General features: G+C 44.9%; 2 protein-coding genes across 2 annotated transcripts; one reads left to right on the top strand and one right to left on the bottom strand.

Moving 5' to 3' along the window:
* Positions 1–859: 859 nt before the first annotated feature.
* Positions 860–26,373, bottom strand: LOC139447521 (uncharacterized). Its single transcript, XM_071228928.1, has 4 exons — positions 26,184–26,373; positions 24,096–24,171; positions 5,036–5,064; positions 860–3,704 (listed from the first exon to the last, which is right to left on the bottom strand). Exons 2-4 carry the CDS (start codon positions 24,158–24,160, stop codon positions 1,672–1,674), a joined length of 2,127 nt encoding a protein of 708 aa, XP_071085029.1. The 5' UTR covers positions 24,161–24,171; positions 26,184–26,373; the 3' UTR covers positions 860–1,671.
* LOC139447980 (uncharacterized) lies at positions 6,900–12,909 on the top strand. The gene is made up of 6 exons (XM_071229480.1): positions 6,900–7,030; positions 7,221–7,410; positions 7,642–7,708; positions 7,867–7,932; positions 8,083–8,163; positions 8,393–12,909. Exons 1-6 carry the CDS (start codon positions 6,909–6,911, stop codon positions 12,907–12,909), a joined length of 5,043 nt encoding a protein of 1,680 aa, XP_071085581.1. The 5' UTR covers positions 6,900–6,908.
* Positions 26,374–27,592: the final 1,219 nt, after the last annotated feature.

The following is a 27,592-nucleotide window of genomic DNA, read 5'->3' as shown; positions in this document are numbered from 1 at the left end:
GCCGTAAAAGGCGACTATGCTTGTCGTAAGAGGTGACTAACGAAATCGGGTGGTCAGGCTCGCTGACTTGGTTGATGCATGTCATCGTATCCCATTTGCGTGGATCGATGCTCATGATGTCAATCACTGGATTGCCTGGCCCAGACTCGATAATATACAGACCGCCGTCATATAGCTGGAATATTGCAGAGTGTGGCGTTAAACAACAGACAAACACAGGAAACTTTGCTTGACAAGGACAAACAGTATTATTTTGATAAGATCAAATTTTAACAACTACAGAGGCATAAAATAATAACTGATTGTTTATTTTTTTTTAAATGTATAAATTTGAACGTTATGGACGGACTTATCACCAGGTTCACCGGGTTTTCTGTCATAGGCCCTTTAGGTGAAACTGTCATATATTCCAGAGGTACACCAAAACTTGCCCATACAACACAATGATAAAATGCCCCATTGTATTTGAAAATGTTGGCCTGTTTTGTTTTTTTTAGGGACTAAAAGCACAGGGCCCCACCCTAGAATTATCCCTGGGTCACTTTAGGTGGGGACTGTGGAGGGGTGGGGCGGTGGTGGTCAAGAAAATATGTAGCATAAAATGCGGGGCTAGTTTAGCAAAATATTAGTCCTGAGACCAATCCACTCCCCTATTTTAAATGTCCTGTCTCTTAGTTGGGGGAAAAGACGTTAAAAGATGGTACTTGTTGTTACCCTGTCTGGCGCTCGGCATTAAGGGGCTAAAACAAGGACTGGTCGGCTTGGAGTCAGTATATTGTGTCTGAGAGGGGGTATTTATGTTAAACTGTGGCATGGTATCTCAGTGAGCTAGCACTATAAATCGGCATCAGTCCGGACAAATGCAAACAGCTAAACACACATGCGTGCACGTCACTGAAAGTGGTACTCATATCTTGAACGTGACTTTAATTCCCATTTCACCTCACTTCATTGGGAGACAATTGGGAGATTTGAGACAAGAAATGTGTTTGGTAATATCCTAGCACACAGTCCCCAACAGATCTTATGATTGGGTGGTTACAACGTCTGACCTTGTAAAACAACATTACCGTATTCGACGTAATAAGCGCCCGGCTCTAATAAAGCGCCCACGGCGATATTTGCTAATATATTGGCGAGTGAATAATCCCAATTAGCACCCTTTCCGATTAACCAATGTACACAATACTTATTTATTCGTGTATAATACACACTCGTGTGTTATATTCACCCTTAATTATGGGCAATTATATTCTCGAAAATATATCTATCGTGTAAAATACACATATATCATTTCAGGCTGTCGGCATAAATCACAAAATTTACAATCTTTCAACTCTGTTTTTTTTCTCACCAAAATTATATTCTAATAAGATCTCCATATTTCTAATTTTGAGAGCGCCCTAGGCGCTTATTACGTCGAATACGGTAGCTCATTTGAACCTCCTATGTCCAGTGGAGAAAACGTTCCCTGGATGTGCTGCAGTTTACATTAACTCACACGACTACACCTCACGATCATGATCATCATCATCATCGCCATCACCATCATCATCATCATCATCATCTCAATCAAAGTTACTGCAGGCGGCACATTTTGTTGCAGACTTCAACAGCTCCATCCATTCAGTTTCCCCAATCATCATCATCATCGTCATCATCATCATCATCTCAATCAAAGTTACTGCAGGCGGCACATTTTGTTGCAGACTTCAGCAGCTCCATCCATTCAGTTTCCCCAATCCTCACAGGCATCCCTTGTTCCAGCCGATACGCCTCTGGTCCCTCTTTGGTGAAGAACACCAGACCTGGGAATAACTCCTTCACGTTCACCTCCAGGACGTACTTTGACTGCCCAACAGCGTGAAGTTCAACAGCGATAGCTTTGTCAATATCACACACAGTCAAACAGTCACCATCAGACCTCAGCCACATCATATTCTGTGATATTTCCTTCTTGAGCAAGGTGACCAGTTCTCCAGTATCGGAGTCTTCCAGCTGAAACCCCCTCACAATATTATGTCCTGTTTTCATTAACTTCATTGGAGAACGTGGAGATGCTGACACAGGTGTTGGTGGTGAAAGAGGGGAGCTGTATTTGTTTTCAGTAGTTAGAGGTGGAAAAGAACGAGACTGTTTTCTATTCCCTTCTCTCCTGGAGTCCGACCTGATGCCAGACCTTTCACGTCCTCTGTGCTGGTCATGCGGCATCCCTTCATGTCCCTCTCTACCTGGATCGGCCCCTCTACGCTCTCTATATCCTCTGTGCTGGTCATGCGGTATCCCTTCATGTCCCTCTCTACCTGGATCGGCCCCTCTACGCTCTCTATGTCCTCTGTGCTGGTCATGCGGCATCCCTTCATGTCCCTCTCTACCTGGATCGGCCCCTCTACGCTCTCTATGTCCTCTGTGTGTAGAGTCTGGCGCAACTCGTCCACACGCTTCAGAAACTGTGGAGGAAGGGATGGAAGATCTTGATGAAGAGGATGAAGAGAATGATGCGTGTCGGGGCTCAGTTCCAGATACTTTAGAAGCTGTAGATTTTGGAATGGGATATTTTGATGATGAGGTTGATGCGTGTCGAGGATTAGATCCAGATGCAAGGTTTGCAGTCCGAGGACTCTTCTGATCGTCATGTGTTCTGCTCCGTGACCTGTCGTGTTCTGCATACCTGTCACTGTGTATACTTCTCGGATATCTGCCCTCTTCACGAGACGGACGTGTGGGCCTCTTATTACCGCTTTTGTCCCGAAAGGATCTCTGACTGCTATGCTCCTTGTACCTTTCGGACCTCCTTGATTTGGTTCTCTCGCTGTTCCTTTCACTGACGTTGGATGGAACTTCATCGTGAAACTCCAGTCTCTGACGAGCTCGGCTCTTTTCTTTGCCACGCTCCAGCTCCACGGGTGCGTTCACAGTCTTATTAATTATCATCCCCTTCTCCTCCTCAATACCTAGGAAGAATGACCCCCCTGTAACAAGCTTCGAAAATGTTGTAATGTACTGTAACAAGTGCAGCTTCTCAATCAGCCTGAAGACTATCCCTTCAGCCCTTCCAATGTCTCCATGGTCAAGGCTGTCCTTCTTCAGATCCTCCTCGCTCATACTCTTAAACTGCACACCCCTTGACTCGATAATATCAACACGGTCTCCTTCTTTATAACATCCCTTCACATATAGGCAACCTTCTTTGAGAAGTCCGCATCTCTGATCCTCTGACATATACATAGCCAATTCGCGAGCTCTGGCTCGTTCCTTGCTTCCGTCGTACGGCACCAAGGTGTTGAAGCTTTTAGTAGAAACTGACGACGAGCCTTTGACAATGACCACAATGTATTTAGCTCCACTATATCGACCACTTTCATCCACAAACCATCTCCTTTGGTAGTTGTACACATATGGACTGTCATCTTCTATCATGTAGGAAAGGTCTTTGGACACCTTCTGATCGAAATCGTCCAAACATGGGCCATTGTTGTCGTTCTTGTTCTGTACATGAATGGCAAGGACGCCACCTTTACTGTTACGTAAGCTGCAGACGTTCTTGAAAAACGTCTCTGTGAACTGTTTGACGTGTTCTTTCTTGCGTTCGTCCCCTTTCTTGCCGCTCTGGCCCAGCACCCAGTACTCGACGTGCATGGACAGGAAGTGCTTCTCAGATTTGTAATATGTCTTTATGTCAGGAAGGAACTTCACGCAGTCGTCTAGAAGGAATGAAATAGTCATTTAAGGTCACAATAACATAATGATTAGATTCTTCGAGGCGACTATGCTTGCCGTAAAAGGCGACTATGCTTGTCGTATTAGGCGACTAACGGGATCGGGTGGCCAGGCTCGCTGACTTGGTTTGATGCATGTCATCTTATCCCATTTGGGTGGATCGATGCTCATGATATCAATCACTGGATTGTCTGGTCCAGACTCGATTATTTACAGACCGCCGTCATATAGCTGGAATATTGCTGAGTGCGCCGTTAAACAAGCAAACAAACAAACAAATGGATTATTCGACAGTTCAGGGCATCTGACGATATATGTGATTCACATGAAGCGTATATGTTTGGTAGGACGTTAGAGTGAGTGAGTATACCAATTTTAGCGATATTTCAGCAATATCACGGCGGGGGCCACCAGAAATGGTCATCACACATTGTATTCATGAGGCGAATCAAACCAATGACAACGGCGTGACAAACGAATGCGTTAACCACAAGACCAACCAAGGACAGAACTCGGACAAACAAGGTCACAGAAGACGTGTAGATATTACAAGGATGAGTGAAATCATAATTGCGGATGCGGATGCGGATGCGGGTAACCAAGGCAACAAACACTTATTTTCGTTGTGAAATGGAACACGGGCCTTTGGCGTGACGAAAGGGTCAATTAACTGGGGAATCGAACCCGGGTCTTTGGCGTAACGATCGAACGATGTAACCACTGGGCCACCCCATCGCCTCCTAATCAAGTCCGAAACAAGGCATCACCTGTAGCGATGCTCGTCGCGTGCAGTTCTCGATGGCAGTGAACTGATACGAGGCAAGGCGTTTGGCACCGAGCTGAGCAGATGTCAAAATCAAATAATAGATTTATAATGCCAAACAGCTCCCTGTGGATGCATTAGCTTCAATAGTCATACATTCCACCGTGTGGCAGCTCGTAGCTCTGTGCAGCGATACGTCAAAATCAAAATCACCCGTGAAGATCCAGGTTAAAATAGGTCCTCAGCAACCCATGCTTCTCGTAAGAGCCGACTAACGGGATCAGGTGATCAGGCTTGCTGACTTGTTTGATGCATGTCATCATATTCCAAAAAATTGCGTAGATCGATGCTCATGATGTTAATCACCGGATTGATTATTTACAGACAGCCGAATTATAGCTGGAGCATTGCTGGGTGCGGCATTAAACAACAAACAAACAATTTTAAGGTCGTTTGTAGAAAGGAGCAATGCGGTTAAGCTATGCCATTGTTTCTCATTCGCTCACTTTTTCATACATGCTTTATCCTAAGAATGGAAACAAAGTACATTACCGCACTCCTTCTTTTCTTCAACTTGAGAACTGCAAATTGAAAATATGCACACTTAAAGCTTATACACATGAAGAGCTTAGAGCTAAAAGGGGCCAAAATGCACTTTGGCCCATTTTGCATATTATTGCATAAATACCATCTATGAGTTCTTGTCTACCTGTAGAAAAAGTACTGTATGTGTTCATTGATGCGTTTTTTTAAATATAGCTACTTAAAATTCTATAAAAGGGCCTAAATCAAGTTCAAAAAGGGCCAAAGTCACTTTGCTAGATTTTGGCCGTTCTAGCTCTCATTTCCGTGTGTGGTTGAGACTGGTTGTCTGAGAGAGATTTTGAAAGTTTGGACACCTTATTCTTATGTTTCAACTATTTCAACAAAGTTAGCATTAGTTTAAATCATTTAGAAGTACTTCAATAGTATGTGTTTGTACTTTCAGTAGTAGTTAATCAATCTCACATGTTAAATCCCTGCATATGCCCGAGGGTAAAAAAGGGCCAGAATACAGACATTTGCCCTTTCCACCCTTACACAAATTAAAAACGTTAGTTTATTTCCTTTTTTGAATGTTTTTTTATAACAACATTTATATCTCTGCTGTCAGAATGCGTAAATGTCTAGGAATTTATCGGTAAAAATGATGCTCATTAACATGCATATTATTATGTGTTTTGATCACTTTTCTCAAAACAGACTCCAGTAGTATAGTCTAAGTCCGCAGGAACCCCTTTTGGTTGAGGGAGGTTGAGGGAAAATAGGGAAGGTGATTGGTTGATCCAAGTCACGTGATCGGATAGGATGACTCATGCATCAACAGCGCGTCACAGGTGAGGGGGAATGAAAGGTGTGTGTTTATAAGGCAGAAAAGAATTCATAAGAAAACAAAAGTAAAGGGTATTGAATAGAGCTATGTGTATAACGTGCTGCCCTAAATAGACAAGCAGCCCAGTTTGAATTGAGCGCGCTTGACAACTCACGTGGCCTCGTCGTTTAACCCGCGCTCGCTAGAGCGTGCGACCTGGTTTGATGAATGCAGGGTGTGTGTTGAAAGTACAAGTACCACAATAGAGACGGGTTGTGTCAACACGATATACGCCGGGTAATGTAGGGAAAAAAATGTATGTCTAGCTGGATCAAATTCATCTTGTACGGTCTACACGTTGTACACCACGAACGTTAGACAACCTGTATAGAAAAAATATATAGACAAAAAAGATAAGACTTCACAATCAGCAAGCTAGCGGTGTCGTTTAATTACATTTAGCGAGCAACAACGAGGTAGTCACGTCACCCTGCATTGACTACAACGCTGAAGGCAGCCGGATTTCGAATCACCCCGCGCTGCGTACTATTGTGAACCATTTGTATAGAGGGCGTTCACTTATTCAACCCTGTCCCGACCTGCATAGTTGATGTTTCAACGCTAGCGTTTCCATTTAACGCGATGACAAATAAACCGTACGGTTTGAGTTTTAACCGTGTAACATGATGTGCACAGTTTTACTTCAGAACGTGCTATTTTGAAAATAGATATAGTTAGAACTGATAAGTACATGTAGCAGTGTGACAGCACGAAGCTAGGTTTGTTGGGAAAGTGATGGAAGCAATCTATAGGACATTTCATGTTTACAATAGTCACCCTTAATCGGATAGGATGACTATACTATGTCTATACTAGCCTAGACTATACTACTAAAATTGAGGCACCGAGATAGCCAACGCGCAGGTGTGTACATAATAATAATAATATCTGAATTGCTCAATGTTCAACATCTTTTCCCGTGTGACCGTACAGACAGATACACAGGTGCATCTATATGGGTATATGGGTGGTCTGTATCCCAAGCTGTCAGTCATGCTTATACAGGTGCGTTGAATGACCAGTTACTATATGGCAATCATTCATCATAGAAACATCCTATATAAACACCACCCTGAATATCAGAGCGTCATTTCAGTTTCAGCAGTCAGCAAGGAAAACATGGATTCATCAAACGCGTAAGTGTATTTCTTAATGACTTATTTCGTTTATATTAAATGAGAATACTATACAGCTTACACATGTTTTAGGCTGAGTGAAAAGGTATGCGTTAGTAAAAGTGATTATGAGTAACTCTCATTACCAACTTTATGAAGAAAACAATGTTGTATCTCTAGCGAGAATTGAAAGGAATGTTTTGTCTTTCAGACCATTCACCTGTCCACAGTGCGGGAAAGGTTTTAATAGAAAAGATAACCTTTCCCGTCATATGCGATCTGTTCACCAGGGTGAACGTTACGCGTGCGACCATTGCACAAAATCGTTTGCTTCCAATCAAAAACTGAACAAACATAAATGTGCCCTGTCGCAACAACGCCTATCGGAATACCGATGTAGCGTAAGTTTCATTTTCATTATATTTTCGTGAATGTAAGGGTAATTTCATTAGATTTAAGGGAATATGTGTGGGACTTTATTTATCTTCCTATGCTTTTTAAAAGGTAATTTTCATTTAAACACATGTGGTTCATTCTATGTTGAAAACAAGGACATCATGCTATGTTAGTACGAGTATCGTTACTAAACTCGTACAGTCCCTTTAAGAACACTGCTTTATTTCTACATACAGAAATGCCCCGAGGTGTTCCCCTCTCCCCGTGACTTGGCCGTGCATTTTCGACGGTGTCATTCTAGCGGTAAGTTGAATGTTCATAATGCCATCTGAAGTAAAAGTGCGAAAGACATGGGTTATTAACTGTATTGAAAATATCCCATTCGTGACTTCGAGCTTATCATTTCACTTGAATAAAATATGCTCAGATGCTATAGATTGAACATATCTTTTTCTCCACAGGCGCAACACAGACGTCGCGTCATGACGCACGGCCGTCTACCTCTAGAGCAGTAGCGGTTAGTGGGGGTGAGTTCTATTTTGTATCTATCTATCACTTCATTCATCCATGGTTAGTATTAACGAGGTTCATACCGCATAGGGTTTCAATATATGTGTGTCGTGTGTTTGTAGATAGCATTGACTGGGATGTTTTCTGTAAACTGTTTTGTATTTCAGGGACAACCTCTACAAACCAGCCTACACCGTCCACCTCCTCGGGGCAGGTTGCAAGGGCGGGAAACTCTCGTGCTAGTGGAGGTAGATATTGAATAGTATTTTATAAGCTATGGGTTTTAGCTAGCCCTATATTATATGTATTAATTCAACCCGTCATGGTGTTCATATGTATTCGCTTTGGAAGTATTATATACCACGTGTTAGTCATGCGATTTATTTGAAGCATAAGAGCTCGTAGTGAGTGAGTGAGTGAACGATGCTGTTATATGCGAGCCCAGTATTCATACATTGAATTTTATTCTATCACCAGCTCCCTCGTGTTCCCGCATCGCAGCATCGGATGGTTGTACTACCTGCCGGACGTGTCATAGGCGTTTCGAGGATCGGTTGTCTCTCTACCGTCATCAGATGATAGAGGGACACCGTGTCCTACCATCGCAGTCCGGCGGGAGTATGGATACCGATGCTGCTGGCAGTGAGCTCCAACCACGCCCATGGGGAGAAGGTCCCGCCCCGTGGATAGAGGAGAGCACTGGCGAGGTGACGGAGCCCGGACTCCAGGAAGCCTATGACCTGGACGCTCCCTACATCCTCGCACGGGACCAACCCGGGGAGGTGTTTTCTACCTACAACCTCCCCGTCAGCAACAACTTTTCGATAGGTGAGTTGATGGAACGCGCTAGGGGTATCTATCAATCGTTAAGTTATAGTTTTAGGTTCAATCTAGCGTTCGGTGTCATCCTGCGTCACGTGGAGACAGGACGCTATCGCTATTTCCATCCTTACGCTGTCGATCCGCTCTTTACTAGTCCTGTCTATATCACCGAGCTGAGGGATCTCGAACGGTTGCGTCAGAGACTGGAAAGCTTAGATGTGATGTCTTATCTATTGAAACAACGCCCCGATACCAAATGGAAACCCGTTTTGATTACGAATGTACAGTTTTACGCGTACAGAATGAATTTTCCTTTAGGCCACCCCCCTGCTGCTCTCCCCGATTACATTAAACACCATAAAGCTATTAACTGTTTACATTATAATGCTAAGTCTGGTCGACGATACGAGGACCATTTATGTGCTTTCCGGTGTTTGGCACTGCATCGAGATCCTTCCGCTCGACAATCACTAGAAAAGCCTACCAAAGCTCTTTACTATCAGTGGGTCGCCTACACTCGGGACCATCATCTCCAATCTTTGTATCGAGTTCGTCCCGAAGAGTACGCGGGTCTCCCCTCTTCTCTCCTGTGTCACTTTGAAGCCTGTTTCCGTGTGAATGTGAGCGTGTTCACTCTAGACGTGACGGGGATAGCTCAACCCGTGTATAAATCTAGAGGGTTGTATCAGGAACACATGTACTTAAATCAATTCGAAAATCACCTATCCCTCATTACCAATATGAACATCTATTGTAAACGCTACCAGTGTCCCACGTGCGAACGTCTCTTCCAGCGCCAAAACAACTGCAACGTACACCAACGTCGTTGCACGGGTCAAACGACTTTGCGGTTCCCGGGTGGTTTCCACCACACCCCAAAGACCGTGTTTGACGAGTTGGAAGAGTTCGACTTCGTCGTCGAGCCTAGAGACAGATATTTTCCGTGGTTCGTGGTGTTCGACTTTGAGTGTTTTTTGAAACCGATGAATACCGGAACCCAGAAACTGAGATGGACGCAAGAACACCACCCCATCTCGGTCAGCGTGTGTTCCAATGTGGAAGGGTTTACTTCGCCAAACTGCATCGTCGATTCCGATCCGGATCGACTGATTGCTGCCATGTTGTCATACATGACGGAAATAGGAGAAGCCGTAACGAAGCTAGCCAAAGAAAAATATAAAGAGGTGTTAGAACGCTTGCGCGAGTGGATGCAATTGTTGTCTGACGAGGACCAGGCGACTGTTGACGACGACGACGACCACGACGATGATGATGATGATGATGATGTCAACGTCAGGAAGGGTGACAACCACCCCGCCAAAGGCAAGTCTACTCGCGCACACTCTACCCCCCTGGCTAAGTGGAGAAAGCACGTGAGCGATCTCTGCGGGAAGCTTCTGGGGTACTGTTCTCAAGTCCCCGTCCTCGGATTTAATTCAGCTCGTTACGATCTGAATATCATTAAGGAAAAACTCCCCAAACATCTCTCTCTCGACGACGTCGAATCTCAGGCTTTCACCGTCAAGAAAAACAATGCTTACTTGTGTCAAAGTAATCAAAGTTTCAAATTTCTTGACGTCACGCAATATCTCTCTCCCGGAACGAGTTATGCTCAGTTTCTGAAAGCATTCGGAGTGCAAGAGAAAAAGGGATTTTTCCCGTACGAGTATCTCGACACTCCGGATAAGCTAAACGAAACTCGGCTTCCCCCTCTGGGTGAGGCATGGTATTCCAGTCTCAAACAGAAGTCCGTCCTCGACGACGGTGTGAAATCCATCGAGGAAAATTATGCCGAGCTCGAGGAAGTTTGGAGACGGGAAGGCATGTCCACGTTTCGAGATTTCCTCGAGTGGTATAACAATCTGGACGTGGGTCCCTTTGTGGAAGCCGTACGAGCCATGCAGCGGTTTTATTTCCAGGATGGCATCGACCTCTTTAAAACCACTATGTCGGTACCCGGTGTGGCCCGTCAGAAACTATTCCGGGAGAGTCGAAAGTTAGGGGTCTCCTTTGCTCTGTTCGATAAACGCAACGAAGACCTCTATCACACCGTGAAGGGTAACGTGGTCGGCGGTCCTTCTATCATATTCACGAGGTACCACAAAGCCGATCAAACGTTGATTAGAGGCCATCCCGAAAAACGGTGTAAAAGGGTGGTTGGGTATGACGCGAACGCGTTATACTTGTGGGCTATAGATCAGCCCATGCCCACCGGTCCTTTCGTGCGTAGGAGAGCCGAGAATCGATTCAAGCCGGAACGCAGAGACAGGTACGCGTGCATGTACGATTGGATGGATTGGTTGAGGGAGCAGGAAGGGCGGGACATTCGGCACAAGTTAAACTGGGGGCGGGAAAAACGAGTCGGGCCGTACTTGGTGGATGGGTTCATTCCCGGCTCCATGACCGTATTCGAGTTTCATGGATGCTATTTCCACGGCCACCATTGTCACCTCACGACGAAAGCGCGCGCTCAGGAAAAATCAAGAGAACGATTAGAACAAAAACTAAAGGCAACCAGAGCACGCGCTGCTTACATCCGTGATCTGGGTTACACGGTCGTGGAAATGTGGGAATGTAACTTTCGCGCCGAGTGCAAAACTAATTCCCAGCTCTCGTCCTTTATTCGAGATCGTCAACCACCTTTCACTCAAAAGAAGGCGTGGAAGGAGGTCTCGCAACGGGACATGTTAAACGCTGTGGAAAAGGGGGAACTTTTCGGCATGGTGGAAGTGGACATTCGCGTCCCCGACCACTGGATGCCTGGACAGAACCCTCACGGCACTCGTCTCTCCCCGAAGGAGTACTTTCAAGAGATGACTCCCTTGTTTTGCAATGCAGAAGTTCCGTTCGAGATTATCGGGGAACACATGCAGGGGTACATCAGGGAGAACGACTTGAGTACAAAACCGCGCCGTATGCTCGTTGGCGGGTTAAAGGCGCGGAAAATCTTGATCGCCACCCCTCTGTTGCAATGGTATTTACAGCACGGCATGGTGGTCGATCGCGTGTACCAAGTCGTCGAGTACACCCCGAACGCGTGTTTTCAGCAGTTCGTTCGGGACGTGTGCTCGGCCAGACGAGAAGCCGACCGAGATCCCTCAGCAGCCATTCGCGGGGATACGGCTAAACTTACGGGCAACTCCGCGTACGGTTCGGTTTTGATCAATAAAGAAAAACATCAGACCGTCTCGTACGTGTGTGGTCAAACGGCGGCTAGCACACAAGTCAATTTCCCTCAATTCAGGAAATTGACGGAACTGGGCGGGGGTTATTTCGAGGTGGAGAAAGCCAAGAAAGTCATACGCCTCGATACTCCCGTGCAGCTGGGGTATTTCATCCTGCAGTACGCCAAACTGCGCATGCTTCAATTTTACTACGATTTCATGGACGTGTACGTGGATCGTAGCGATTTTGAATACATGGAGATGGACACGGACAGCGCTTACATGGCCTTGAGCGCGAAATGTCTGTCCGACGTCATTAAACCCACAAAACAGTCGGCGTACCAGGACCAGTTGAAGGGGCTCTGTGGTGACCATAACCCGGACGACAGCCGTGTCACGCGTTGGTTTCCACGCAGTTGCTGTTCCGTCCACGCCCTTCACGACAAACGTACTCCGGGTTTATTCAAACTCGAGTACGAAGGAGACGAGATGATCGGACTATGTAGTAAAACGTACTTAGTCTCACAGTCCAGTCTCCAGCGAACGCCAAAGCCAACGCCGAGTTCGAGCGTACGTACAGCACAACGTTTATTACGCCGTGCTCGCCGCCAGCTCGGTCGCAACAAGCCCGTCAATAACAAGGCCCGACGCCTCCGTTTAAGCACCCCTGTCGTCGGTCATTTCGAACGCCGGGTAAAATTCTCCTGTAAAGGCATCTCGAAACGCACACTGAAAACACCACTAAGAGCGTTTAGAGATGTTTTACATACGCGAGTACCCGGCGAGGGGTTGAACAGAGGTTTCCGACTCAAGGGGAATACCATGTGTTCCTATCAACAGACACGTCAGGGGTTGAGCTATCTGTATTGTAAACGTCGAGTGCTAGCCGATGGCATTCACACAGCCCCTCTAGACCTAGAGCTTTGTCCTTGGCCTTCCCGTGATGACAGGTTGGATGACACCGACACCTTTTTGGCCGAACTTTTAGAAAATTTAGCAGAAAATTAAACAAACAAAAATGTCCCAAGCGCGTTCCCTCAACTCCAGTAGTGTACATATTATAGTTATTTATTTATTTATTATTATTAGAAGCATATTGTGATAAGCATATTGTGATAAACATAAGTATTTCTATCAAAAGTATTCTCTTTACTACTTGTGATATTTTGGTTTCTCAAATGTATTTACATGAATAAATCTATGTTATTTTGAAAGAGTGTTGGTTGTCTTGTCTTGTCTTATGCCATGTAGGTCTACTTTCTAGAAGTCGTGTATGAAATAATACATCCATTCGCATACGAGTCCCGTTCCCACTCGGAATAGAATGTACTGCCTTCTATAAGTTCACTACATAGTGCAAACTTATCAGAAAATAAGACTGGTTTCCTTTGCTGTTAAGTGAGAAAATAAGACTGGTTTCCTTTGCGGTTGACGACACGCGTGAGAAAATAAGACTGGTTTCCTTTGCTGTAAGCAAAAGAGGCAAAGTTAGTTTCATGGGAGCCATTCTACACCCTAGTCTCGGAGGGCGATGCTATGCGCTATTATGTGTATTGTTAGCGAATTGGGGTGTGGGTAGGGTGCTTATTGTAGGCGCAAAGGGGACAGGCCCTTTAAGAGCGACTTCAGCGTATTGCGATTCTATATACCGCATAACATTCACACAAACAACACGAGACTTCCATTCTATCGATTCAGTGTTTATTACTAACAGCTCGTTATGGTGATACATAAGACAGTATAGTCATTTTAATACACAGTTTCCAGTGGCAACATGAGACAAACTTTCTATCAATTCACGTTTAAAACTAACAACAAGAGAGATTCCATACTATTTTACAGTTTCTAATGGTTTGAATTTCTTCTTCGCACCGGGAACACCGTCCCTCACTTTGCCACGCACGAACATGGGTTGAGTTCGTTTTCTCTTGCCTTTTCCCACCTGAGAGAAAAAGGGTTGTGAGTTGGGTAGATGTTTCAGTTGACTGGTAAATGCTTGAAATCCAACATCTTTTATATCGTTACTGTGTGACACAAACTGTCGAATGCAGTCAATCACATTAGAATGCTTTATAGGGTGTCCGTGTTTATCCAACCGTTCGAGGTTAGCATTCCAGTTAATGCGACCGAGCTCTTTTTGTTGGTTGAGATATTGCCATAGCGACACTAACTTTCCCATTTGGTCGTTCGAGTGGACGCGTTGTAACAGTAGATATAAAACATCTTGACAGTAGAGGGGTGGCTTCGCTACTGTTGCATTCCCTCCTCCTCCTGTTGTTTGTGGGATATGTGAGGCGATGTTATCGTGGATGGTCGTGTCCCGCTCAGCCGGTGGTTCCTCAGTTGTAGTGTTGTCTGGAGTCTGCTGCATAGGGGCTGGTGGGGGTTTCAGGGCTGGAGGGGGGTTGGCTTCCATCTTCGAAGGAGGTTGGATCAGGCGATGGTACGTCTCGCGAGATAACAGGATCATGGGTTTCGTCATGTTCAGGTGCGAAATACCTATCGAGCGCTCTCACACAAGGTGGTAATATAAAGTGAAAAGAAACCAGCAGCTCCCTTTTAGCTCTGTATCCTTCTCGTTTGCTGGCTAGTAACCGAATGATCTTTCTGTACCGGTACAAGGTCTTTTTCTCGCGATCCGTCACGATAATGTGTCCGATGATAATGTTATGTAACAGCGTGATGATTGCCTTAAACTGGTTTTTGGACAGATGCGACAGTAATGTTTTACGCTGTACAGGCTTAGACCGACTCAGTACGTGGAGAAAATCCACGTTATCTCGAATACACTCGCTCATGGTGTGAAGCGAACCTTTTTGTACGTATAACCTACAGGCCCGCCGTATGAATGGGGTTGGTCCACTCCAATCCGCCAAGCTTCTTTAAGAGATGTGATGCACGCTTCCTTCGATGAAAACAACGTAGGGCTCTCTTTTAAGGTGATCTCTTCGGTCTGGTGCGGGGTAGCTCTTACGGACAAGGTAGAGGGTGGCGGGTTACACACGATGGTCCAAAAGTAGACCTTGCTCATAGCGCGGCTGCTGTAAGACTGACTCGATTAAAGCGTGTTTGTCGCTTTTTATTTGGGAAAATAGAGGGTGCAAAGTTCGCCGGGTGAGATGCCGGTGCGTAAGCGTCCGTATTCCGGGTCACTGTACGGCGAGGCGTCCACGACTAAATAACCGTATTTCCTCCCTTCCACGGCATCCTTGTAAGATTCCGAAAAATACTTGCTTTGACCTGGAAATATTTGCGAGGCCAAAATCTTGTATTCGTGAACGGAACGGGGATTGCTCATCAAGACGAATATATGCGTATTCACGCTCACTGTCCGTGAACAGGGACCTTTAGGGTAGACGGACTGTAGCAGATTGATTACGGTAATACCCAGATGATGCGACAAGGTGGTGTACACGTTTAACATGAGTTTACTGGTACATATGTCCATCATGAGATCGTCTAACACGAGAATCATGTTTTTGCTCGACTGATCGGACCACAAACGCAGTTGGCTTTCGCTGGGCAAAGATTCGTGAAACTGAATGTTAGCAATAGATTGCTGCATGTCGGCGTACAGATCCTGCCACACCCCGTAACAGTACACGATGAGGCCGGGTGGCTTATCAAACACTGTACTGGCATTCTCTAACAGGCGTTTCGTCCAATAGGTCTTGCCGCTACACGTGCCCCCGATCACGGACAAGGTGGTAGGTGTGATGAAAGGGAGCAAACATTTCTCAGACATATTTCACGGAGTATCTATGCGAACTGATACATTCTGTCACCGGTGCGGGCTTATTTATGCAGCCCTCGGTACGAGTGTCCGTTGTTGACGTCTAGCCAGTCTTTGGAGAGCTCTTTGGGCTTCGTCTCTGACTTGTCTGACGTGTTCGTACTCGAATATAAACTGTATCAAGGGAGTATGGTTTAATAGGGTTCGCTTAATGCTTCTATTCGTCGTGTCGGGACGAGCCATACGTCGCAACATTCTCAAATAATGGTTGTTGGGATGAGGCTGTAAGAAACGACGATTCTCACCGCGTGTTACCGGGATGCGAGCATCGAGCAATCGCTTTACGATGGCTTTAGTACCCTTGATTTGCTCGCCGTTCATGCTGCGAATATCGCGCAAGGTTTCTTGGTAATCGTTCGACGAAAGAAGTTGTCTGAAAAACGTGTAATGTCTCAGGACGTATCTCGCCATGTCTGAATCGTACGGTGTCACACTCGACAATGAAACGTACTCGTGAGACTTTGACCTTAAATAATCATAAAAACCGTATTACCCAACTTACATAGAACCATATACATACATCCATGTCATATATAGAACTGAAACACAATAGACATTTTCTCTGTTTTTATTGACTCGTCTACCACTCTACAGGAGGAAAGATTGTGTTATATCGTAGAACACGTGAAACAGTACTTGAAATAGTCACAGATAAAGCGAGTCACATACGCATCATTGCGTGTTTTGTCTGTACAAAACATCTGTACGATATCTCGTAAACTAGCACTATTTCTACATTTCTGTAACGCGAAATATAAACAATAGAATCCACAAGCGCTCGAACTAGATTGCTGTAAAACAGACGTGTTATATCGATAACTGCGAGAATGTTTCTTGATAAAATATTCAAATTCACGATGATAGTAACTGGGTTTCTGTCCATAACTATCAAAAAACTCGCCGACTCCACTCCCGTCAAAGTAAAAGGCAACCCAATGTTGACCCTCGCCACGTGCTAGGTCCGTGTTAGCCACACATCCCCATGGTTTTCCACTGGAAGGTACGGTGATGTTAGCTAATGTATCTCTCGCGTACACACCCACCACGTGTGTACGGAGGCTGGGGTCGCTACGGATGGCACACTGTAACTGTCGTTTGTACATTGTCTACTTTAGAAACACGTTACGGCTTTGGTCGATTTCGATGAGGGCCGGAAACTTGGCCAGGGCGATGACGTTGAAGGTATGGGCGAGGGCTTGAGCAAACTGGACTTCTAGTCGTAGATTACCCGACTTGACCAGATTCAGATATTCCCCTCTGTCGCCTTGGATGTCTTGCAGGTTAAACACGTACAAGGCATGACCTACGGAAAATTCCGTGCGGTCCAAGTTCAAACCTTTGTCTTTACGCCATTCGTTATTCCAATCGTACAGACCGGCGTAAGCCTCGATGTCGTTCGACTCTAACGGTCGTCCAGGTACACTGGTACCGTTCAAGTACAGTCCCATGCTTTTAACGATGTCGCCTTGGAAACAGAAGGGATTGACCGTGTACGATCCGTTCACCCCATCGGACCTCACCAAGGCGACCACGAGTCGACTGGGGACTTCGTCCTGAAACATGGCGTCCCAGTTAAAACTCAGACTGGACGAGGCGACCGAGGCCATTTTGATCATGGATCGTTCGTACGGGTACAGGGCGTTGGCTTTTTCGAACTGTTTGTTGTGGGCCACGATGAGAGCGTCGTTGATCCTCAGTTTGCATACTTTCAGGTACACGTCTTGCAGTTCGACGGTGTAATGTTTATCGGTCTCGTCGGACATCAAGACAAAGGTCGTGTTGGAGCGAAACAGTTTGAGCCCCACGTCCACACCGTTCACCAGATGACGGTCGAAACCGAACACGTCTTCCATGAGGGGTCCCGTTAGGGTGAGCGACTTGCTTCCGGCGATGAAGCTTCCTCGATTAATGAGACCGTCATTGCTACCGGCATAGGGATCAGCGGAGTTAAAGTCATCCACGGTGACACCCGAATCTTTGTAATACAGCTGACTGGTCAGCTGACTGGTCTTGGTATCGGCGCCGTAGTCGAGGACGGTTTCCATGAGAGCTTTGTAAGGGTAACCGGCATTGCTGGAGCTCACTTGTTGTCCCTGTACGAACACGCTCACCTGATTCCACAAGCTGTGCAAAGTGAGGTTGACGGGCCCTACTTTTTCTTTATCGGCTAAGGGCGTTTTGTCGGTGTGAGTGACTTTGAGTTTGACGTGAAGTCGAGTCTTGCTCAAGTCGATGTAGTCTTTCCCTCCATTGGGTATGTGAAATTCCACCGGACTGGAATCGGTGATGACGGACAGGGGCCTTACGTTCTCGTAGTAATGTTGAAGGATGCTGGTTTGATAGGGTGGCAGTTCGAATAAATCTAAGCTATTTGGCAGGGCTTCGGTAAACTCTTTCTCCGTCAGTACCGACATGGTTACTGGTTGAAGATGTCTCTGGGGTCGACAGCGGGGGTATCTTTAAACTCGATGAAGGATCGTTTAGAGCTGTTACCCTCGCGACGTACTTTCTTCGATGTGACAATCTTGTCTCCTGCTTTGCGTTTTATAGCCTTAGTTCGCTTCTGAGCCGCCACGGCTCTCTGGACCACGTTCTGATTGGGTGACGTCATTGTTACGTTCAATTTAGAGTCGCGGCTGGGTGATACTTTGGCTAGGGGTGCGATGGGAATGATTCGCGACCTGGGTCGACCTTTGATGAGCTGTTTTCCCTCATGCTTACTTCTGCGATCTACTAAAAAGTCCACAAACTTCTTAGTGTCGGGAATGTACAGTTTCCGTTCCATCGTGCTTAAGTCAGAAAGGGATACCGTCGCAACACGAGTGATACGTTCACGGTCTCTTTCAGAAATGAATGCGATGTTCCTTCTGCACACTTTATATACACTTCGATTTCTGACGTGTCTCTCACGATAACGGGTAAGTACCATGGCTGGTGAAAATAATAATTGGGTCCGTCTCTCAGATCGAGTCGTCTCAATAAAGGTAGATAATTCTCACCCACGTGTGAACTGTCGCACAGATTACACAACGCGTCAATGGTGGTATTATTGATATCTTTCAACTCGACTCGTCCTAGATTTATTTCTAACAGAGCCACCATCCACATGCCCTCCAGTTTCAAATGTTGAGACAGTTTCACCCGGAAACGGTAAGGCGTGTTGTCCGGATAATACTCCCGGGAGTCTGCACTGTTAAACACGATGTATTTATCCATTTTACTTGTCCTTCACTTCCCTTGCTTCTACCCAGGAATCGAAACTCGACGGCCAGCCTGCCCACCTGACTAAATAGTACAATTTCCCTTTGTCTTTCTTTTTCTTTAACACTTTTTCGATATCCCATGCGGCATCTAAATCTTTATCGACACGCTGTAATTCTTCTTCGTAAAAGCGTCCCTTTAAGAACTGGTCGTGAAAATCTTTCGGTGTGTATAAAGGAATACCCTGTCGTCGATAACGGGCTGCTACTTTAAATAACTCTTCCGTCCATCTCAAGTTGTGTTCCTTAGCGAAAGGTTTTCTCAAATAACTGATTCTCACGATATCCCCTATTTTATATTGAAAGGGACGGAGCTTGTGTGTCATGTATGGTGATGGTTTCGTGTATAAATGATTCCATACTTTGACTTCATTTCGCTCATTCACATCTGCAGGAGCCCACTCGCCTAAACTTCTGTGTACGGTGTGATTGTAATTATACACTAAATCGGACAGCACATCCACATAGCGCTCGGTGTTCTTGTGTGTCAGATACCTCGCTATGAGTGACCTCAACGTTCGAATGACTCTCTCGGCGTAATTCGCTTTAATGTCTTCGTTCTGAGTGACGAACAGTTTGATCGACTGGCGCTCTATAAAATCCTGGAATGCCCCTTTAAATTCCGTACCTTTGTCCACTCTGATGGTTTGTGGCTTGCGACCGTGCGACCAAATGTCTTTGAATGCCTCGACAGTGGACTCGGGTTTCTTGTTTTTTAAAGGGGCTACCCATAGATAGCGCGACAAAATGTCAATGGCTATCAGCACGTAACGTATACCATCGTTCACTTTAACATAGCGACTCATGTCCATCAGATCGACATCCCACTGCTGATCTATTCGGTTGACGAGTACTCTGAGTCGTTGAAATTTGCGTTTCACCGTCTTATGAAGCGTGTAAGCATCGTGCTTGCTCAATTCGGCTTTTACCTTGGACACGCTAACCCTTTTCCCTCGTCTTTTTAAACTTTGTTGAAATTTGGAGGCACCGTAATACGCACCCGGGGACTTGGGATTAAAGTAATAGCTCTCTAACTCTTTCTGACGAGACGACGACGACGGTGTTACATGTGACTTACTAGACATGTTTCTGTCTCCTGAGGTAAACTCAACTGCGACCGCCCCATCTGCGCACACTCTCTTTATATACACAACAATCATAACAGACACATGAATTGTTCAATACTATTATTTATTACATACAAGGTAATCATGAGTGTACAGCTATTGAGATGCTACTTCGGATTATATACAACAGCATACCGTTCATCGGAATGCTCTTTCTAAATACAACATTTTCCATACACGGTCCTGTATGTCTTTTAACCAGTCACCCGTTTTGAAGTGAGTGTCCAGATGGTCCTTACACCGATACTGACAGATAGCGTGGGAAGACACGCTGCTTAAGCTTGGATCTTCGTGAATCAATCGAAACCATTGATCAATCACACGATCGTCATTCACTTCGTCTAAGGCTGTATTTATGTATTGGTGTAATTTGTGTTGGTCAGACAAGTCCTGACAAGTATGGTATTGACTGTCAGTTTGTTCAAACATGCAACCGAAACACAGTTGGACGGCGAGTCGTTTGATAATTTCACACAGTTCCACAGTATAGCATAGCGTCAGTAACGACAACATGTAGTCAGTGACTTCAACCGATTCCACTTCATCTACGACGATAGCTTTCATCTTCTTAGTGATGATTCGTTTTAACTTCTTATCCTCGTTGGGGACTTTCATATCGGCATCTTGTATACAATGTTCCCGATGTTGAAACCATCTAGACGACTGTATAACGACGGTTTCGTGGATCCGATCGGGTTCGCGTTGCACGTACTTCCAGGTGAAGAAAGTCATTCTGTCACTCGACATTCTATATAGGATGGAAGTTTTCTTTCTCGGCTAGCATGCAGGGAAGGATGCGACTCGTAAGGAAGTCTCATGCCTGAATGAAACAGTATGCGTGGTGTACTTTTCTTTTTATATCTGCTATATTTAGAAAATGATATCACGAAGCAGTCAACGTATAGTCTGCACAGTCACAGTTCATTATAACGTACACATACTGCGTGGATTGTATGCCATACAGTCATCCAGTAGCGCCCTGACTTTGAGCAGCTGACGCCATTCTTCTGGCTTAAGAGCCATGCCTTTGCGCGTCGGTTTTACTTCCCGTTCGCCATCGGGTAGCCACCATTGCCGTATATCCACGACTTTGTTGGGCGAGTTCATGGTTAGGAAAACGTTACACCCTAACGGTAGACAGAGAGAGCAATCTTCCTTGTTCAGGATTTGACTTAACGAGTCTGACACTGTCTTTTCAATAACCTTCAGCTGCGCCCATTGATCGAGAGATAAACAAATACCTGCCTTGGTGGGAAACAGTATGCCTTCAGCACTCCATTCGTATTGACGAATGTCTATTTTCTACTCTCCACTCCAACGGGTAGCCTTGATGTAGCGACTACTGCCGATATGAAACATACTCTCTCTGTGTTCTTCTGATGAACCCACTGCTTGCTTTGTGGATCCCGTAGATGGACTTGTAGTGCTCGTTGCCATGACTCAAGGAAAGTGCTGTGATCTTCTAGGTAATAAGCGATAACACCGAGCAAAGTGAAAAGCATTCAGTGTGGTACGGAAGGCCTCTGCGCTGTAAATGATTCACTTTTGGTTCAAATCTGTTTCATATACTGCGGGCCTAGTCACGTGATGCACACGTGACGTGGTAGACGTGTTCAAACATGTCTAAACACGCGAGTCTATAGGAGAAAGTAATGTCATTATAGATATGAATAAACCTGCTTCGATATATATATTTCCAATGAAACATTTTCCTCGTGAAACATTTTTCCATGATAAACTCTGTTCTCTCTTCGAATTAAGGGTGACTATTGTAAACATGAAATGTCCTATAGATTGCTTCCATCACTTTCCCAACAAACCTAGCTTCGTGCTGTCACACTGCTACATGTACTCATCAGTTTTCTATTGAACATAGACATGGTTCTAACTATCTATTGTCAAAATAGCACGTTCTGAAGTAAAACTGTGCACATCATGTTACACGGTTAAAACTCAAACCGCACGGTTTATTTGTCATCGCGTTAAATGGAAACGCTAGCGTTGAAACATCAACTATGCAGGTCGGGACAGGGTTGAATAAGTGAACGCCCTCTATACAAATGGTTCACAATAGTACGCAGCGCGGGGTGATTCGAAATCCGGCTGCCTTCAGCGTTGTAGTCAATGCAGGGTGACGTGACTACCTCGTTGTTGCTCGCTAAATGTAATTAAACGACACCGCTAGCTTGCTGATTGTGAAGTCTTATCTTTTTTGTCTATATATTTTTTCTATACAGGTTGTCTAACGTTCGTGGTGTACAACGTGTAGACCGTACAAGATGAATTTGATCCAGCTAGACATACATTTTTTTCCCTACATTACCCGGCGTATATCGTGTTGACACAACCCGTCTCTATTGTGGTACTTGTACTTTCAACACACACCCTGCATTCATCAAACCAGGTCGCACGCTCTAGCGAGCGCGGGTTAAACGACGAGGCCACGTGAGTTGTCAAGCGCGCTCAATTCAAACTGGGCTGCTTGTCTATTTAGGGCAGCACGTTATACACATAGCTCTATTCAATACCCTTTACTTTTGTTTTCTTATGAATTCTTTTCTGCCTTATAAACACACACCTTTCATTCCCCCTCACCTGTGACGCGCTGTTGATGCATGAGTCATCCTATCCGATCACGTGACTTGGATCAACCAATCACCTTCCCTATTTTCCCTCAACCTCCCTCAACCAAAAGGGGTTCCTGCGGACTTAGACTATACTACTGACTCCACATGACATTGGCCCTTATGGCTCTAAGCTCTTCACATATAAAAAAATTAACTTAATGATTTAGTCAACACAGAGATTTGGTTTGCGAAATAATTTGAAAATTTGAACTCAACGTGAACCGCGTCACATTCTACCGCAGTTTCCTATTCAATAGAAATGGATTCTTCCGTTGCACGGGGAACGCCTGCTGTACAGGAACGCGGAGTTGAACCAGATTTTTCTCAACTTGGTCATGGTGCCTTTGTTTGTTAAAACTTCGCTCGATTCTATATTCCAGCTGAGAGACATCCGCCTGTAACGTGAACATGTGGACCAGACAAACCAGTGATTTATACTGTGAGCAATGACCCACGACTTCGGGGTCACCAAGTCTGACCATTACGTGGCCCCTCACGACCGACACAATTTTCTGGGGACTATTTGTTTGTTTGTTTGTTTGTTTAACGCCGCACTCAGCAATAATCCAGCTATATGACGGCGGTCTGTAAATAATCGAGTCTGGACCAGACAATCCAGTGATTGACATCATGAGCGTGGATCCACGCAATTGGGATACGATACCATGCATCAACCAAGTCAGCGAGACTGACCACCCGATCCCGTTAGTCGCCTTTTACGGCAAGGATAGGTTACTGAAGACCTATTCTACCCGGGATCTTCACGGGTCGATGGGGACTAACCCACAATCCTGGCCCCATGGGGATATCTTATATGTAAACAAACAAAGTAGAGACACATTTAAATGAAAATGACAGATCAAGATTTTAAAAATATAATTTAATTCACTTCCTCTGCCTTTTTTTAAAATTATATTGGCTTACAGATAATATTCGTTGGTTTAATAAAATTTAAATGTTTTAAAATTTAAAGTTCGGTCAGTACACTTCCCATATTGTCCTATTTTCAAGGCTTGTTTTATTTCGGAAATTACTAAATATTCACGGAATACTAAAATACATTTATTCTGCATTTGTTAATTTTGTGTCAGCGTTTCCATCAACGACCAATATAAAGTTTCGATTCCGGGTAATTTTCGTGGAAAGCGATAATCAGGTTTCAATTTAGAGCCATGTTACTTGATTTCATCGTGCAATGTTGAAATTGGAACAGAACGCGCATACTTAGTTTTGAATGGGTGGTCCATTTCAATTCAGGAAACACCAACAATAGCTCTAAAGGAATATTCTACCAATAAAAAAAAGCGAAACAGTAAAGAATTTTGTATTGAATGACGATCATAAATATTAAGTTCGTTTCACAGATATGACGACATTGTTTGCAAACCTCTGTCGCTTATCTGCACTTGACAACTGACATGGACTTCCGCTCCTCGGACATACTTCAGCCATGACGTCACTTCCTGTGGTAAAACAAACGCTACTCAGTCCAATATAAATATTTAAACATTCTAGATTAACATTCTAGATTACTTCTTCACTATTCTGGTTATTGTGTCTGAAATACGACATTGTGAAATACTGTAAATCTTCAAAACAATTAGCTGAGAAAAGTTATTTACAGACCGCCGTCATATAGCTGGAATATTGCCAAGTGCGGCGGTAAACAGCAAACAAACAAATAAACATTATGATTAACAATAATACAAAAACATTTGATTATTTGGAAGCTTTTCTTCGCCACAGAATCACGAAATATGGCGATGATTAGCTACGTGTGCTAAAACATGTACTAACACAGTTCAAACTAGCGGTCGGGTGGTTAAAAGCGTTGGCTCGTCACGCCGAAGACCCGGGTTCGATTCCCGACATGGGTACAATGTGTGAAGCCCATTTCTGGTGTCCCCCGCCGCGATATTGCTGGAATATTGCTAAAAGCGGCAAAAAACCATACTCACTCACTCACTCAAACCAGCTATTCCGCCTGTAAGGAATATTACTCACAGTAGTTGCCAAGTGCACTCAATAAATACCCATTTTGCTAGCAATCAGCATCGTCATGGGTTTAGATCAGGTGGTTACAATCCGGGGAAGAAATCGACAGTGCGGGTTACGTACATTGCCAGCACGAACTAAAGGGCGAGTGAGTGAGTTGGGTTTAACACCGCTTTTAACATTATTCCAGTTATATCACGGCGTGTCAGCTTAATGTGGGAGGAAAGCTCGAAGTGATGCAGGTCTCAGACGTTTACCACTTCGGTGAAACCTACGAGCACAGGTATGGTGCTGACAAACCTAGAAACATAATCAGGGCGAACCGGGAATCGAACCCACAATCATTAGTTTCTGGCATTCCCAAGGGACGCAACTCTGCACAGCGAATCGCGGCGCCTTAGACGACTGGGCCACCCGTGCCCCCGCCTTGTGTACAAAAACACAGGGCACTATACATTATTTACACATTCAATTGTTTATTTTGTGAGATTAATCGAGATAATGAACTGTTAACGTATGCAGAAAATGAATTTACTTGTGGCGTATATATATACGTCACGTGAACTTCAGATCTCTCAGCCTGTAAGAATACGTCGATGACTATTTTAAAAATATCTAAATAAATATAAAGTTGTCAAAGCGCCGGTGAATCAGAACGAAACAAGTTTAAGCGTCTCATTTTGTAAAGAACTAGGTCACTTAGTGTGCCTACAAACATGTGTTTTCAAGCATGACATACATAATGTTTCATTGATAGCACCGTAAAAGGGAGTAGCAATATCTTAATGTTCTTTATAATGCTTTTTTGTTTGATGTTTTTTTCCACAGCTTCAGATATGTACATGGACATGCGTTGTAGGGCTGGGACGAATCCAAATTTACTACCCGGCTACCCGACCCCCCATTACCCGACCCTACCCGGCTACCCACTGTAGGTCTCAAGATGTGGGAACAAACTGTCTGATTGGGAATTGTTAAACCGCAGCCCTGGCTAAAACTATTTAGATACATGTATCAAACAATCATTCCATGCGTACGCTAGAGATGACTGAAGCTTTAACTTTACTCAAACATATACAAGTCAAAAGGAATGTGTGCATCGTCAGAAGGAAATGCGAACATTAGCGACTTGTAGTGTAACCACTGAGCTATAGGGAGTTTTTGTCATTAAACAATATATAACGTGACTAACCACGGGTCCGGGTAGTCCTGTGGGTACCCAGGTCCTACTCAGCACCCATCCGACACGAGTTACCCGACCCAGCCATAATGCGTAGGGTCCGGCAGCAGGTGTCAACTGTCATCTTTTGATGAAGCTGGGGATGTAGGGACCTGTCCGGACGGAGGTTATTAATTATCAGAAAGATCATGTTAAACAGACAAAGAATATAGAATGTCGGTGCACGGCGTAAACTGTGTGATTATATCACATCGCAAGGAAGAAAATATTAATCATATTGTGATATATATGACCACTTACCCTCCGTCTGTGCCGTGTGTTTTACAGGATAGTGTAGCGGAGAAAACCTAACGGTAAACCTGTTTCGCTGAGATTGGCGCGTTGTTAGGGGAAAACCATCGCTGTCAGCACTACTTTAGGACCAGTTCAGGTCACGAATTCGGGGAATATCAAAACCGGTTACTGATCACAATTGGCATGAAGTAAGAAATTCAATAACTCACCACTTCCTGGTATAATAACAACATATAACAAAGGGACATAACTGCCCATGGATTGAATGTATCCGGCTCACGTCATCTCTCCCGTGTCGATACTAGTAACGGAATAAGCCGAGTGGATCCGAATCGAAACCAGCTTGTCGCGCCGTTTCTCGAGGAATGGAGGTCAGCTGCAGGTGAGGTGTGAGGTGAAATGGGGTTTAACGTCGCGTCCAAGATTATTGCACTAATAAAGCGACGTGTGTGTGGGTGTGTGGCTGCTTGTACTAGTCCGGACTGATGCCGATTTATAGTGCTAGCTCACTGAGATACCATGCCACAGTTTAATGAATACCCCACTCAGACACAGTATACTGACTCCGAGCCGACCAGTCCTTGTTTTAGCCCCTTTATGCCGAGCGCCAGACAGGGTAACAACAAGTACCATATTTTATCGTCTTTTGGTATGACGCGGCCGGGGACCGAACCCCGGACCTTCCGCTCTCCGGGCGGACGCTCTACCACTAGACCACGGAGGCTGTCATGTCAGTTGGAAGTAGGGTTAACATAATGCAGCGTCTGAACGTCATGTGCGGTGGAAAACAAAGGATATCGCTGCGCGATTTGAGCACTGGTGTTCCTTGGCGTTGAATGAGTAATGGGATGTGTTGTTGCAGCAGTCTGTATAATTCAAGGATGTTTGGTTGGTTAGTTGGTTGTTTTACGCCGCACTCAGCAATATTCCAGCATAGAATAGGTCTTCAGCAACCCATGATAGCCGTAGAAGGCGACTATGCTTGTCCTAACAGGCGACTAACAGGATCGGGTGGTCAGGCTCGCTGACTTGGTTGATGCATGTCATCGATCCCAATTGCTTGGATCGATACTCATGATGTCAATCACTGGATTGTCTGGTCCAGACTCGATGATTAGCAGACCGCCACCGTACAGCTGGAATATTGCTGAGTGCGGCGTCAAACAACAAAAACAAATATCTCTATATTCTATTATGATAAATAAGCGACCACACGAAGCCGCTTGTCGACAAGCATGGGTTGCTAAAGACATATTGCATTGGGTGGGTGGAGTGAGTGAGTGAGTTGGGTTTAACGCCAGTTTTAACAGTATTCCAGTTATATGGCGGCGTGTCAGCTTAATGTGGGAGGAAAGCCCGAAGTGATGCAGGTCTCAGACGTTTACCACTTCGTTGAAACCCACGAGCACGGGTAT

Source organism: Haliotis cracherodii, unplaced genomic scaffold, assembly GCF_022045235.1.
Source record: "Haliotis cracherodii isolate W230 unplaced genomic scaffold, xgHalCrac1.p SCAF_7, whole genome shotgun sequence".
In the NCBI taxonomy this organism is placed as follows: domain Eukaryota; kingdom Metazoa; phylum Mollusca; class Gastropoda; order Lepetellida; family Haliotidae; genus Haliotis; species Haliotis cracherodii.
Note: the sequence above shows the minus strand (reverse complement) of the source record. Positions and strands in the feature narration are given on the sequence as shown.

What these genes read in the sequence shown, in the direction of transcription:
- LOC139447980 (XM_071229480.1), top strand. Translation starts at nt 6,909, where the DNA reads ATGACCAGTTACTATATGGCAATCATTCATCATAGAAACATCCTATAT. An exon ending in AACATGGATTCATCAAACGC is followed by an intron (nt 7,031 to 7,220) that starts GTAAGTGTATTT and finishes TTTGTCTTTCAG; the next exon opens with ACCATTCACCTGTCCACAGT. An exon ending in AGCAGTAGCGGTTAGTGGGG is followed by an intron (nt 7,933 to 8,082) that starts GTGAGTTCTATT and finishes TTTGTATTTCAG; the next exon opens with GGACAACCTCTACAAACCAG.
- LOC139447521 (XM_071228928.1), bottom strand. Translation starts at nt 24,160, where the DNA reads ATGGCTGAAGTATGTCCGAGGAGCGGAAGTCCATGTCAGTTGTCAAGT. An exon ending in AGTGCAGATAAGCGACAGAG is followed by an intron (nt 5,065 to 24,095) that starts GTTTGCAAACAA and finishes TTCAATTTGCAG; the next exon opens with TTCTCAAGTTGAAGAAAAGA. An exon ending in TGAAGAAAAGAAGGAGTGCG is followed by an intron (nt 3,705 to 5,035) that starts GTAATGTACTTT and finishes CATTCCTTCTAG; the next exon opens with ACGACTGCGTGAAGTTCCTT.